Here is a 14136-nt window from a genome sequence, read left to right on the forward strand (position 1 = left end):
AGAAAGCAGCCGCTGTGCAGGCATACTTGCCTAACGTTAGCCATTGCACATTAACAGGTGCACACCAGGCGGCCTATGTGGTGTTGTGACAAAGAGGGCAGACAGGTGATGGACGCTGTGCGACAAGTGGCATTGTTAAAGTTCCCAGCTGCGTATATAAAAGGGGTCATCAGGTGTCCACCGCTCATCCCTTGCTTTGCAATGCAAGCATAAACTAAAAGACAACGGCTCAGAACCTGGCTTCTATGAGAATTCACAAGGGCATATTATCAAGCCCATTATCGCCGCTTTAGCTGCAGTTTCCTGCCGCCAGAGCGGCGATGTTATCACCGTTCCTTGATAATATGGCCCCGTTTTCTTTATCTTTGGTGCAGCTTTTTGTGTCATAGTTAGTAACAAGAGTAAGGCCTCCCAAATAAAATGAGTTTTTTCAAACCTTATCTACAATCATACACTGAGGCAACGTCAGGATGAGTATTATTTTGTTACAACAAATATCAAATGATGGGCCCTAATTACAGGAAAAAAGAATATATGTAGAAAAGATGGTTGGCCTGGCTGTTGAAATGTGAGATAAGACATGAACCACTTATTTATCTGGAACTGGTACTTCCATTGCTCTGAAGCTATTTCTTAAAGCTGAAGTTGTATTTCACCTAGAGAAAATGTAGTGCTATGAAACCACTGGACGTGATCACATTTTCTCCACTCGTGTCCGATTCCGAAAAGCTCCCCTTGAACTTGGGATAATGATTTTGGAGCTTATTCTGAGTGGTCTGGCGTGGTTATTTCTATTTTATTTTTGGGTTAATTACCGCTGCACAATAACCATTTTTACTGATTGCTGAGTTAAAAACAATGAAACAAAGTGTGTTTCTGCTCACCTTTTCACTTGCTGAAAGCAAGTGGGAAATATAAACCGAGATGTACCTGGAATTCAAGGATTGCACGCTGTTCAATCACCCCAGACTGGGCCATGTCTTTTATTTCTGGGAAGAGGAATGTGACTGAGGGATGAAAGAAATACCGGAAACTAAAAGTGACACCAAGACAGTTTATTTATCGGCTTCATCCCAACTAACCTCGGGGCGAAAACTGGAAGTACTCCCGAGGTGTGGCTTACATCCTCCCACTGGTAAAAAACAGTGACATGATGGGGAGCCACGGCCAACTGCTGATTAGGTTAAGGGAGCCACAGGTTGAATAAGTTTGGGAACCACTGCAGCAGGCGTTTCTTCTTATTTTTTTTTTTAATGGTCTGCATTTGGTAAACAAAAACTTATTTCACGAGATATGCAGGTGAGGAGCACAAAGGGAAAGTGCCAGAGAATTAGGGGGCAGATTTACAAGCCCCTTGCGACACTTTTGCGTCATGTTTCCCATGTTAAAAGTGACGCAAAAGTGGCGCAAGGGGCTCATAAATCTGCCCCTAGGTGTTTTGGGTTATGTGGTCAATGTTGCTGCTTCTCACTTGGTTTTAAAATAGGAGTTTCACTAACCTTTTTAGCAACCCTTCTTACCGTGAAATATTCTTATTTTTCAGACTGTAGCCGGGCAAACTCACGAAGGGCTGCAATAATTGACAAGGAAATATAAGTGATTTACTAAAGTGAAAAAGTATTTTGTAAATAGGCACAAAACATTGTGAATTCAACTTCTTAAGCATAAACTGAGACAGAATGTGTGGTTGAGTTTCACTAACCATACACCATATTATAGCATATTGAGTGGTGAATATCATAAATGTATTACACAGTCACCACAGTTTAGTTCTAGTTTGGCCAGAGTTTCCATAGGAAAGGCATTTTTTCCTTTCTTTAATAGCCTTGGTACCGTTTCATTAAAAACATTTTTTTTTTTTTTAAAACAATCAATTTGGCTTCATCGTGCAAAGTTATGCAGAAATTATACCAAAATTGATCAGCAAAATGTTACAACTTTATAGAGAAAACCTGCTATTGGGTATTTGGTGTAAATCTGTTCAGCCATTTTTGAGAAATTAGCATCAAAATGGAGATCATGTTGAGCTGGTCTCTTGCCTTCGTGGACTAATGCATCCACTGTAGGAGTCTATACATGAGCTCACTGCAATGGGCAATCTTCCTCTATCCACGCCCATCCAGCCACCTCACTAGACGATGATAGAGGGACTAGCATGGATGGCCCCTTAAAGACGGCGGGGGCCTCGAGAGTGGCGGACACCTATGGGTGCAGCCTGGGCCCTCTCCGAGGGTGGAACATCGCTGGCCTGAGTGATGTCGGCCCTGTGTCCTGTGCTGGCAGGGACGGTGGGGCACCAGCAGTTGTGGCGCTACCCGGGCCAGTGCTGCAGGGACTCCCCGCAACTGCTGAAATTACCAAACATTACCAAAAATAGTTACATGAGGTTAAGAATTACCAAATGGTAGATCATTACAAAAAAACAAAATGTACAAGAAGTTTGAACACAAGAATTTTTTTACAAGAGGTATATACAGCAGTGAAATGGTGATAGTGCAGTTTTCTGTGTCAAGGTTAGTTACACAAGCCCCCCCCCCCCCCACAGGGTGTAATGTATTTATAAGTTGGCAGGTCTGATGTTGTACTCCTGCCATTACATGGCACAACAACAGTGTGGTCTAGCTATCACTATTGCTGCAATCATAACAGAACGAGCAAGATGTGGCATAAATGCCAGAGGTGCTGACATTGGAGCTGGGAAATCCTGAGTCTGGGCAAATCACTTAACCCCTCTGTGCCTATCAAGCAGGGTTGGATTGGGATAAAAAAAAAAGGGCCTGGGTGCCCTAGAAACGAGTTTAAGCTATTGACATTGTAAATGACAATGCCTTTTATTTAGGTTTTTAAAACAAAAATATAAATAAAAGGCATTGTTATTTGCAATGTCAATAGCTCAAACTTGCGTGAATGCGAGACCTATTGCATTGCAAATGCTTGTTTAAAGCATGTGACGCCGGATCCTCAGACAGTAGCTTGACCACATGCTCTATGGGATGGGGGCAGACACACAATACCTCCAGCACACACACACAAGCGCTCCATCACATACAATGATTTCACCCAGCCTTTAGCGCTCTTTTACACATGCATGTGCTCCGGCCCATTTTAGTATCTCGCAATTATCTACTAGAACCCACTCTGGTCGGATGGAACTTTTTACTTGCCCAATAGCGTGGAGGGAATAAACACAATTATCAAAAATGCTGTCCACAATCTGTCATAATTAAGGACTCGAGACTTAATCTCTTGGCTCTCTGGCTTTTATTATCAGCATAAAGATTTGCAGATACAAAGTCCTCAATACGAGGCACAACAAGTACATAGGCACTAACACAAATGCTACTCTACGAAGAATCCGCATACGGCTAAAAATAACTAAGAGCACAATCTCTAAAAGCATGAGGTAGAAAACTACCAAGCCAATGTCGATATTAGGGACACTGGACCATACCATCTCTGTCCCTACTCTGTACTAGATGACATCCCTACTTAGCAATCCCTTGAGACCCTCAATCGAAAGGTGTCAGAGTGAAACTTCCTAAGAAGTCTTCACTTAGAGAGCTTGATCTAAGTTGCCCCCTCTAGCTCTTCGCCTACCCTTCTCTGCTCTGGGCTGCTCTGATCTGCCTCCACCCTCGGGGCGCTGTCCCTAATACAGAACCCCAAGTCTCAGAACACGCCCTTTGCGCCTCCTCTTCTGCGAGGTCGACTTTCAGTAATTTTCCACAGAGCGCTGTCCAGTTCCATCGTCCATCGCTTGGCCTCGAGTCCCAGACGCCATCCGCACTAGGAGTTACGATTGGCACATTCCAATGCACTCCCATGTCTGGCTTCTACTACATAAGTCAATTCATGAACAAAGAGCTTCTCTACTAACGAGGAACTGTCCTTGCACCTGGGGTGAGATCATGCAAGGCAGACATACTTCACATCTTTTAACTTGCAATTTACTACAGCCTAAAACCTCTACTGGAATAAATCCTTTTTGGCGAATTGCCCTTGGCTAACATAAGAAAATACCAGGCCTTTCGCCTCAACGATATATGCGAATTCTGGCCACTACTTCGGTTACACAAGCATGTCTAAATCACAGTATTGACATTTACGTCTTTCTTTCATGTGTGGTCAAACTAAACAGTCTACAGACACGAGTTCTAATCTACACGTTTTAACATCACATTGTTCAAAGGACTAAACTCTATGCATTTCTCTAATATATACGCAATATGCTTGTACATAGCTAACACTTCTATTGAAATCGATATAAGTCATACAATTCTTTAATACATTGCACACAAAATACCTGAGTACACATTTGATTATATGCGGGTGCCGACTAACAGTGAATATAACGCACCCCTACGATTTTCAACCTTTTAAGCGCTACACCAGTTCCCCCCTTTGATGACATCTGTCATCACACCATTACAATCTTCTTCTTTGGAACTGATTTAAACAGTGCTGGTCATGACTCTGCCATGCCGAACTCCCTCCATTCTCTTAAGACTCTCATATTGCTGCTCCTGAAACTTCGCCATTCTTTTCTTGTTTGCTCTAAGAGCTCTTTCAACCTTGCCTCATTGATACCACTTCCACGCTTTCACGCATCCCCACAAACAAATCACACAAACAACCGCAATGATAATTGGCTTCAACACTGATCCAAGAAATCCTCTTCCCAAATTCGCAAACCACGTTCCCACTCTTCCAAATCCTTGTCCAATCTTTTCCCATACATTCTCCTCTGTCAAGTCCATAATCTCCTTGTGAATAGTTGTGATGTTATCTATGTACTTCCCTATCTCCTTCGTGTTGTCTGGAATATATGTGCAGCATTCTTGAACCTTCAATAATTTGCAGACTCCGCCTTCTTTGGCTAATAATACGTCTAACGCAAGGCGATTCTGCATAACCATATTTCGTATCGACAACATCTCTCCAGCCACTAACAACAAAGACCTCGCCGTGTTCATAGACAACTCATCAACTACAGTTGCCAACCTCCTGATCTTCACGTCATTCAACACCACGCCCATACTAGGTATCATTGCTCCGTATATGTCCCCAATCACTGCACCTGCGTTTGCAGCCCTACGTCTTCTAGAATGTTGTCTTGTTTCTAACAACTCATCTCAAATAGCATATGCCATACCAATTTGCGGGTAGCCTGACATAAGCGTTCTTCCCACATACATAGTACACTGTCGGAATCACTTCTACTGGACCTTGCATAAAACCCTTAACAGAAGCGTCCAGAGTGAAAGTCTGTGAACAGGTGCTATGTCCTACTGCAACCTTCTCCGTGGCCGATTGAGGCCGTCCAATACACAAATTCCCTCTCTGCACTTCATCTAACGCTATTGGTCCATAACTTCCCTTGGACTTATGAGCCTTCTCCTCCGCTGTCCAATCTACTGGACTATCTCCGGTGTCTCGTGTCTGGGTCAACTTTCTATATCTGTCCTCTACTTGATCAATGAATTTCTTCTCCGTCTCAGATAACGCACATGTCAGGTTATTCCTGTGAGCATGCGCCGTATCCAACTTCACAGTCGGTCTAAAATACTTCAGGAGTCTGTCCTCTTTCTTATAATAATCGTATTTATTCAAATGCTTGATTGCTGGAACTTCAGGAAGTACTGTGTCAAAATTTGAAAAGAAATACTCGAACTGCCTCCTGTCATAAAATAGACTGAGCAATAAGCTACAAGAAATCCCATATGTCAATGGGAGATGATGATACTTGATACCTTCATCCACTGAAGCAGGCAACTGCATACACACATAACAGTCCTTCACATCCATCGCATCAACATATTCATACAATAACTTTGCATACGCATTAAGCTTAAAATCACCCTTCGACAAATCCATGTGGAGTCTGCGATCCTCACTTAACTTTGACGTTCCCTGTTCCCTGATACTGACACCTCTCTGCCCTGGGGTAATGGGTGTAGGTGCTCCCTGAACCTTCCCCTCCTGCCTGTGAGCCACCATGTATGAACTTATCACTACTGCAAATATAGTAACTACCACAACCCCTATCAATGTGCCTATTATCAATTTAGCCCTACGATGTGTGTTTGCAGGATCTGCCATCTTCGGGATATTCTCAATGTCCAATACAGTTTCTGGAATGATAAGTCTCTTTCTCATTAATGTCTCTTTCGTGAACTTAGGCAAACCCTCCCTAACTGTTCTTCGTTCTATAACTGAAAAATCCCTACATTTGTTCTTCTTCCGCTCGGGTCTAGGTTATCTTCTTCCCTGCTTGCAACCCTCTCAAATCAGTCCAACATAACCGCCGGTCCCAACAGTTCCAGGACTCCCTGCAATATTTCGAGCTTAAGAATGATCAGTTCTTGTGGGTCTGGCACAGTAGTGAACGTCGGGAACTCTAGATTGTCCAAGATCATACCTCGAATGACGCTCAGGAAAGGTGGATTCGGAATGTGGATCGTTAGAATTCCTTCGATCTCCAATCCCGGAACTTTCAGTAACACTTCCACTCTCTGGAGCGGGACACTGTTGACCAATGTCATCGACCTCAATCTTCCCGTGCTCGGTAACCCTGGCATCAGTCACTGGATATGCCCACTCTGGTGAAGTGTACTTCCGACTTGGCACTCTAGTTCTCTTGGATCTTCTCACACCACTTTGAGGATACTCCTCATCACCTGATTCGTCTTCTGGTTCTTCCGAAACTGGTGCAAGATCTGTGTCCGGTACCAACTTCAGGTTCACCCATTTCTGTCTGGCGGGCCAAACCCTGTCTGCTTCTGTGGCACCTCCGGTCTTCCCTTCGATACCCTGTGCACTGACCTCCTCCTCTTCGGCAGAACTCGATTCCGTACTACCGACTGCACCTCTTTCCCCTTCGCCTGTTTCTGGGTCAGTACTTCTTTCACGTCCTTCCTCAGCTCGATTCAGTGCACCATCAGCCGCTTCAGCAACCCTTACAGCTTGACTGGCCCTCTCAGGTAGCTCTGTCGGCTCAGCTGGGACTTCGTTCTCGAGAGGGGCTGTATCTTCTAAGGGTGCTGGGACTCTGCGGGTATGGGAAGCATGCACCCAGTTCGGTAAACCTCCACACTTAACGGCTGTGTTCGTGACGAGGATCACTTGAAACGGGCCGCGCCACCTTGCATCCAAGCAACTCTTCCTCACGTGCTTGCGGACTAAGACCCAATCGCCTGGGCATAAGTCGTGGCACAGGTCACTCGCAGCTGGAACCGTTGCTGTCTGCACCTGCTGAGACACAGAACGGACCACGTCAGCAAGACCTTTACAATAGTCCAGGATCATATCATCAGTGATATTTATCAGAGCAGTAGCAGGTATTGCAGGCAAACGCATCGCTCTTCCCATGAGGATTTCATGGGGTGACAACCCAGTCCTCTTATCAGGCACGCTTCGGAGGCTCATAAGGACCAAGGGTAATGCATCAGGCCATTTCAGTGACGTAGACGAACACACTTTCGCCATCCGAGTCTTCAGAATTCCATTTACCTGCTCCACTATCCCTGAAGCTTCCGGTCTATAGCTACAATGTAACCTCTGATCTATATTCAAGGCAGCACAAAGCAACTTCATAACTTCGCTGTGGAAGTGAGTTCCTCTGTCCGATTCAAAGGACGTCGGGAACCCGTACCTTGGAATGAGTTCTCTCAATAGTAGTTTTGCTACCGTGAGTGTGTCACATCTGCGTGTAGGGTATGCCTCCACCCACCTGGAAAAGACACATACTATCACTAATATGTACCTCAGCCCATTACACTTCGGCATTTCAACAAAATCCAGCTGCATCCTATTGAAAGGTCCCCCTGACCTCCCTATGTGACTCAATGTCACAGCTGTCCTCTTTCCTACATTCATCTGTTGACAAGTGACACACCTCTGGCACACGGTTTCAGCCACTGACCGAAACTTTGGGTTGTACCATGTCTGACGAAACACTCTCATCATTGCGTCCCTACCTAAATGTACAGCACCATGTATCAGCCTCGCCATGGGGTTCAACAAACTTTCCGGCAACACTGCTCGTCCATCATTCGAAACCCATATAACCACCTCTCCTTTCTCACATCCAGCTCGTATCCAACTGTCTCGCTCCTGATCAGAAACCCCTTCCTGAAGCTGCTTCAGTTCCTCCCATGAGTCTGCCATTGCTAACATTTGATCATACACCAATTCCTCCTCCGTTTCTTCAATGTGAGTCTCTGTAAAATTGCATCCCTGCTCTGCACAAAACCGAGCCACTTCATCAGCATAATTATTACCCAACGAAACAAAATCATTTCCCTTCGTGTGTGCAGCACATTTAACAACGGCAATTTCATCAGGACCTTGCAATGCTTCAAGCAATTTTCGTACATGGTCACCATTTCTTATAGGAGAACCTGAAGACGTCATAAACCCTCTCTGGGACCATAGCTGTCCGAAGTCATGAACCACACCAAACCCATACTGGCTGTCCGTGTAAATAGTTACACGGATCTTCTCGGCTGCCAAACAGGCACGAGTCAAGGCAATGAGCTCAGCCACCTGCGCGGAGTGTACTCCTTCTAAACAAGCAGCTTCAACCACCCCCGTGATGGTGCATACAGCAAAAGCTGCTCTCAATCGACCGACACTGTCTCTTAAACATGAACCGTCCACAAAGAAAATCTCATCTGACACTGGGAGCGGTTCATCGACAATGTCAGGTCTCAATTTGGTGCATAGTTCCGTAACGTCGAGACAATCATGGTCCTCACAATCTCCATTATCATCTATATTTGGAACAGGTAACAACGTAGCAGGATTTAAAACAGCACACCTCTTCAATACCACATTATCGGCTGCAAGGACCACTTGCTCATAACGAGTCAGCCTATTATTCGTGAGGTGCTGTGTTTTCGTCCTAGTCATCAACAATTCAACAGAGTGCGGTACATGTACAGTAAGAGGATGACCCATCACAATGCTCTCACATCTCTCGATGCTGACACCTGTTGCCGCAACGGATCTGAGACATCCGGGCAACGCAGAAGCTACTGGATCTAAAGTAGCTGAGAAATAGGCAACTGGTCTACGGACACCTCCATGATTCTGAGTTAACACTGCTAATGCGCAACCTTCTCTTTCGCAGCAGAACAATGCAAATGCCTTGTTGTAATCCGGCATTCCCAACGCAGGAGCGCTACATAAGGCTTCTCTCAGCCTCAGAAATGATTTCAAACATTCGTCGTCCCATGGTACCGGATCACTTACATCCTTTCGCGTCAGCCGCTGTAAAAGCTTCGCTTCAAAGGAAAAGTTTGGGATCCACTGGCGGCAATAGCCCACCATTCCCAAAAACATTCTAACTTCCCTCTGCGTCGAGGGAACTGGCATTCTCAGAATCGCATCAATGCGATCTGGAGACACCTTCCTTTTACCCTTCTCGATTCTGTGCCCCAAATACTGTACCTCAGGTAAACAGTATTGCAGCTTGTTTGGAGACACCTTGTGACCATTCTCTCCCAGGAAATTCAGCAGCGCAATTGTATCAGTCCTGCAAGCGTCTTCTGTTTCTGATGCAACGAGCAGGTCATCAATGTATTGCACTAAAACAGAGTTTTGTGGCAACACAAGACTTTCAAGGTTTTTCTTTAGCAGCTGATTAAAAATCGATGGGCTCTCCGTATACCCCTGTGGGATACGACACCACGTTAATACACGATTTTCTAGTCTAAATGCAAAAAGAAATCTGCTCTCTTCATGTAGAGGAATCGAAAAGAATGCCTGACACAAGTCAATCACTGTGAACCATTCAGCTTCACATGGGATCTGAAACAGTATCACGGATGGATTCGGTACCACTGGACAACATGGAACAACTATGTCATTTATTTTCCGCAGGTCTTGCACTATCCTGAACTTCCCACTTGGTTTCTGCAGTCCCATAATGGGCGAATTGCATGGACTACCCATGATCTCCACCAGTATTCCCTGCCTAATCATAGACTCGATCACAGGTTTGATCCCAGCAATCGTTTCAGGGGATAATTTATACTGAGGTGTTCTCGGGAATTCCACGTTTGGCTTAACCTGTATCTTCACCGGTTCCACTCCCCTGACTAAGCCAATCTCCTCTCCACTTAGGTCCCACACGTCGGTCGATACTGACTCCCTCAAATCCTGTGGAAGCTCCTCCACTGTCAAAGCTGGGTACATTTCCACACACACCCGCTGGTTTGCAACCTTAAAGGTCGCGTCATCATCACTTGTCTGCACCTCTACTCCCTTCGGGGTACAGTAGATTGTGCAATTGAGCTTGCACAATAAGTCTCTCCCCAACAAACAAACAGGACTAGAATCGCACACCACGAACTGATGTCGATCCCTAAAGTTTCCTATCCTGACTGGAATCGGTTCTGTCAAGGGGCTTACTAGCCTCTTGTTTGCCACCCCAACCACTTGTATGCTTTCTCCAGAAAGGGCTACACCCGGAACTACTGCTGATCTTATAGTTGACCTGGTAGCCCCCGTATCAACCAAAAAGGTAGTAGGGTGTCCATCGAGTTCTGCTTCCACAAAGGGTCCTCTCTGATCTACTTCTAAAATGGCCCTAAGTAGGCAGTCATCCTCCTGGCCTAAACTCAACCGGGCCAGCAAATCCACATCCTTCTCCTCGCTTACTTCAAACATGGGCATCTGTAAATAAGTTTGAGCTCCCTGCTGTATGTTCTGTATTCTGGGTGGCTGGGGAACCTGCACTTGCGAGATGCCGGTCCCCCCTTGCATCATTCTCGGTACAGTCACCGTCTGTACCTGTTCCGCCCCAGGGACCTGACTCATTCCTCCCTCTATCTGTGGCTGATTATAGGGGTTCAAGGGACACTCGCGCCTCCAGTGTCCCACCTGATGACAATGGTGACAAGCTGTCGTCTTTTTCAGTATTGCTACATCTATGCCTGTCCTAGGGTCTACGGGCCTCGGCCTTCCCTGACCCTGCACGTTCTGATTCCCTGTCTGGTAGTTTCCCTGTCTCCTTACCACTGGACCCCCATTCGGCGGTCCCTGGGCAGCTTGCATCTGAATGAGCAATAGGTTATCTTTCATCTTCTTATGCTTCGACTCAATCTCATCCGTGCAGTACCTGGCGTACCGCAAGATCTCATCTACGGGCTTATTCTGCCAACAGATCAAATGCTGCTGTATCATGAGACTAACCTCGGGCTTCAAACCCAGCACAAACTTAGAAACAAACTGTCCCATATCTTTCGTCTCCAGCTCGTCTAGGCCACTGTACTGCTTAAAAGCTTTCAAAAGTCTCTCATAAAACTCATGTACTGTCTCCTTTGGTTCCTGCACCGTCCTGTCTATTTTCACCCAATCAATGTCTTGGGGTGAAACCTTCGATTTCAACCAGGTAATTACTTTCTCATACAGCCTCATCACCGCTGGCGACGGACCATTTGTAATCACATTCCTCTCAGGCTCATAGTCCGGCCAATCAACAGCAATTTTACATGCGTTCCACAGATCTCCCGGAACCACAATATCGAATAAGGTATTTAGGTCTATCGACAACACCTTTGAAATCTTAACAAAACGCTCAACCTGCTTGTACCACTCTGCAGGCTTCTCCCTGAGCCTGGGAAAATCATTCGTAAATGATGCCAAATCCCCCCTGCTCCATGGTACATGCACATATCCTCCATTCGCCACTTCCCTCAGGGGAAAGGTCTTTGCTGTAACAACCCTTCACCCGGGGTCCCTCCTTCCGCTCCCCTTGAGGTCTTTTTCTTAGACCATTTCTCTTCCCATTTATCCAGCGTCAGCCATGGCCGCATGGCTAGAACCAGTTCTCTGGCATGTGACCTCAATCCAACAACCCTCTTCTCCTCCAACTCTCGCTCAGTATAGTGCATCCTATGACTTCCTTGCAACACCCTAGTCTTGGTTAAATCCACCTCATATTCCTTCGCCAATCCCCTCAATTTCTCGTGTGCCATTCGTGCTTTCCGAGTCACATCTTTCGCCACAAAAAACAGTTCATCCGGATTGTAAGATACTATTCTCTCAAGAGGCAGACTTCCATATATAATTTCGTCTACCTCAATCAATCAATCAATCAAGACATTTATAGAGCGCACTACCTACCCGTGGGGTCTCAAGGCGCTGGGGGGGGGGGGGGTGCCGCTACTGCTCAAACAGCCAGGTCTTGAGCTTCTTCCTGAAGGAGAGGTGGTCTTGGGTCAGGCGCAGGTCGGCCGGGAGGGAGTTCCAGGTCTTGGCGGCCAGGTAGGAGAAGGACCTTCCTCCTGTAGTGGCTCTGCGGATGCGTGGGACGGCGGCGAGGGTGTGGCTGGCAGATCGGAGGTGGCGTTTGGGAGCGTAGAAGTTGATGCGGTTGTTGAGGTAGCTCGGGCCTTGATCGTGGAGAGCTTTGTGTGCGTGGCTAAGGAGGCGGAAGGTGATTCTCTTGTTGACCGGGAGCCAGTGCAGGTCTCTTAGGTGTCCGGAGATGTGGCTGTGTCGTGGGATGTCGAGGATGAGTCTGGCTGAGGCGTTCTGGATGCGCTCGAGTCTCTTCTGGATCTTGGCGGTGGTTCCGGCGTAGAGTGCGTTGCCGTAGTCCAGTCGGCTGGTGACGAGGGCCTGGGTGACGGTCTTCCTGGTCTCTGTGGGGATCCACCAGAATATCTTCCGAAGCATGCGCAGGATGTTGAAGCACGACGAGGAGACGGCGTTGACTTGCCTGGTCATGGAGAGGGAGGAGTCCAGGATGAAACCCAGGTTGCGTGCGTGGTCCGTCAGTTTGGGTGCGGTGCCCAGGGCGGGGGGCCACCAGGAGTCGTCCCAGGCGGAGGGCGAGGAGCCCAGGATGAGGACCTCCGTCTTATCTGAGTTCTGTTTCAGGCAGCTCGTCGTCATCCACTCGGCTACCTCTCTCATCCCTTCGTGCAGATTGGCTCTGGCGGCGGCGGGGTCGTTGGTCAGGGAGAGGATCAGCTGGGTGTCGTCGGCGTAGGAGATTATGTTGAGGTTGTGTTGGCGTGCGATGGCCGCGAGTGGGCTCATGTAGACGTTGAAGAGAGTAGGGCTCAGCGAGGATCCTTGAGGGACGCCGCAGATGACTTCGGTGGCCTCTGACTTGTACGGTGGTAGGCGGAGTCTTTGTGTTCTTCCGTCGAGGAAGGAGACGATCCATTCCAGTGCCTTCTCCTGGATTCCGACGTTGCTGAGGCGCTGCACTAGGGTGCGGTGGCAGACCGTGTCGAAAGCCGCGGAGAGGTCTAGGAGGATGAGGGCCGCTGTTTCTCCGTTGTCCATCAGGGCTCGGATGTCGTCAGTGGCGGCGATGAGGGCGGTCTCGGTGCTGTGGTTGGCACGGAATCCGGACTGCGATGGGTCGAGGGATCCGTTCGTCTCAAGGAAGGCGGCCAGCTGTTTGTTGACGGTCTTTTCGATGACTTTGGCTGGAAACGGGAGTAGAGAGATGGGGTGGTAATTCTTGAGTTCGGTGGGGTCTGCTGTAGGTTTCTTGAGTAGAGCGCTGAGTTCGGCGTGCTTCCAGCTCTCGGGGAAGGTGGCGGTGTCGAATGAGGTGTTGATGATGTCCCGCAGGTGGGGTGCGCTGACAGCGTCGGCTTTGTTGAAGACGTGGTGAGGGCAGGGGTCGGTCGGAGATCCGGAGTGGACGGAGTTCATCATGTGGACGGTGTCTTCGGTGTTGACCGGGGTCCAGGCGCGGAGGGTGGTGGTGGGTGGCGTTGCTGCGGTCGTGGCGTGCGTCGGTTGAGTGCTGAAGCTGTTGTGTATGTCCGCGATCTTGTTGTGGAAGTAGGAGGCGAGGGAGTTGCAGAGGTCTTGCGATGGGGTGATGTCGTTGTTTTCGGCGTTGGGGTTGGAGAGCTCTTTCACGATGTTGAAGAGTTCCTTGCAGTTGTGTGCGTTGTTGTCCAGTCGGTTCTTGAATGCAGTTTTCTTGGCGGTGCGGATCAATTGGTGGTGTTTCCGGGTGGCGAGCTTGAGGGTGGTCCTGTTGTCCGGCGTGGGTTCCTTTCTCCAGGCTTTCTCGAGGGCTCGGCAGTTCTTCTTGGAGCTCTTGAGTTCGTCGGTGAACCATGGGGCTCTCTTATTGCCGGGTCTGCTGGGCGGGGTCCT

The 14136-nt window shown here is 47.7% G+C and overlaps 1 protein-coding gene across 11 annotated transcripts in view; it reads right to left on the reverse strand.

Moving 5' to 3' along the window:
• LOC146822296 (protein leg1a-like) overlaps positions 1-14136 on the reverse strand; it is a 466514-nt gene that overhangs the window by 17551 nt on the left and 434827 nt on the right. For 4 of the 11 annotated variants that reach the window (XM_085613383.1, XM_085613389.1, XM_085613391.1 and 1 more), the window contains one exon: positions 1521-1570. The exons of 4 other annotated variants lie outside the window; for them this stretch is intronic. In XM_085613383.1, the coding sequence (XP_085469509.1) occupies positions 1533-1570 (38 nt within the window). In that variant the 3' untranslated portion in view covers positions 1521-1532. Of the gene's footprint in view, positions 1-1499; positions 1571-14136 lie in introns of all 11 variants that reach the window. 3 more of the 11 variants (XM_085613384.1, XM_085613392.1, XM_085613390.1) reach the window with 1 other exon arrangement.

This window comes from Triturus cristatus, chromosome 6, assembly GCF_964204655.1.
Source record: "Triturus cristatus chromosome 6, aTriCri1.1, whole genome shotgun sequence".
NCBI classification, from domain to species: domain Eukaryota; kingdom Metazoa; phylum Chordata; class Amphibia; order Caudata; family Salamandridae; genus Triturus; species Triturus cristatus.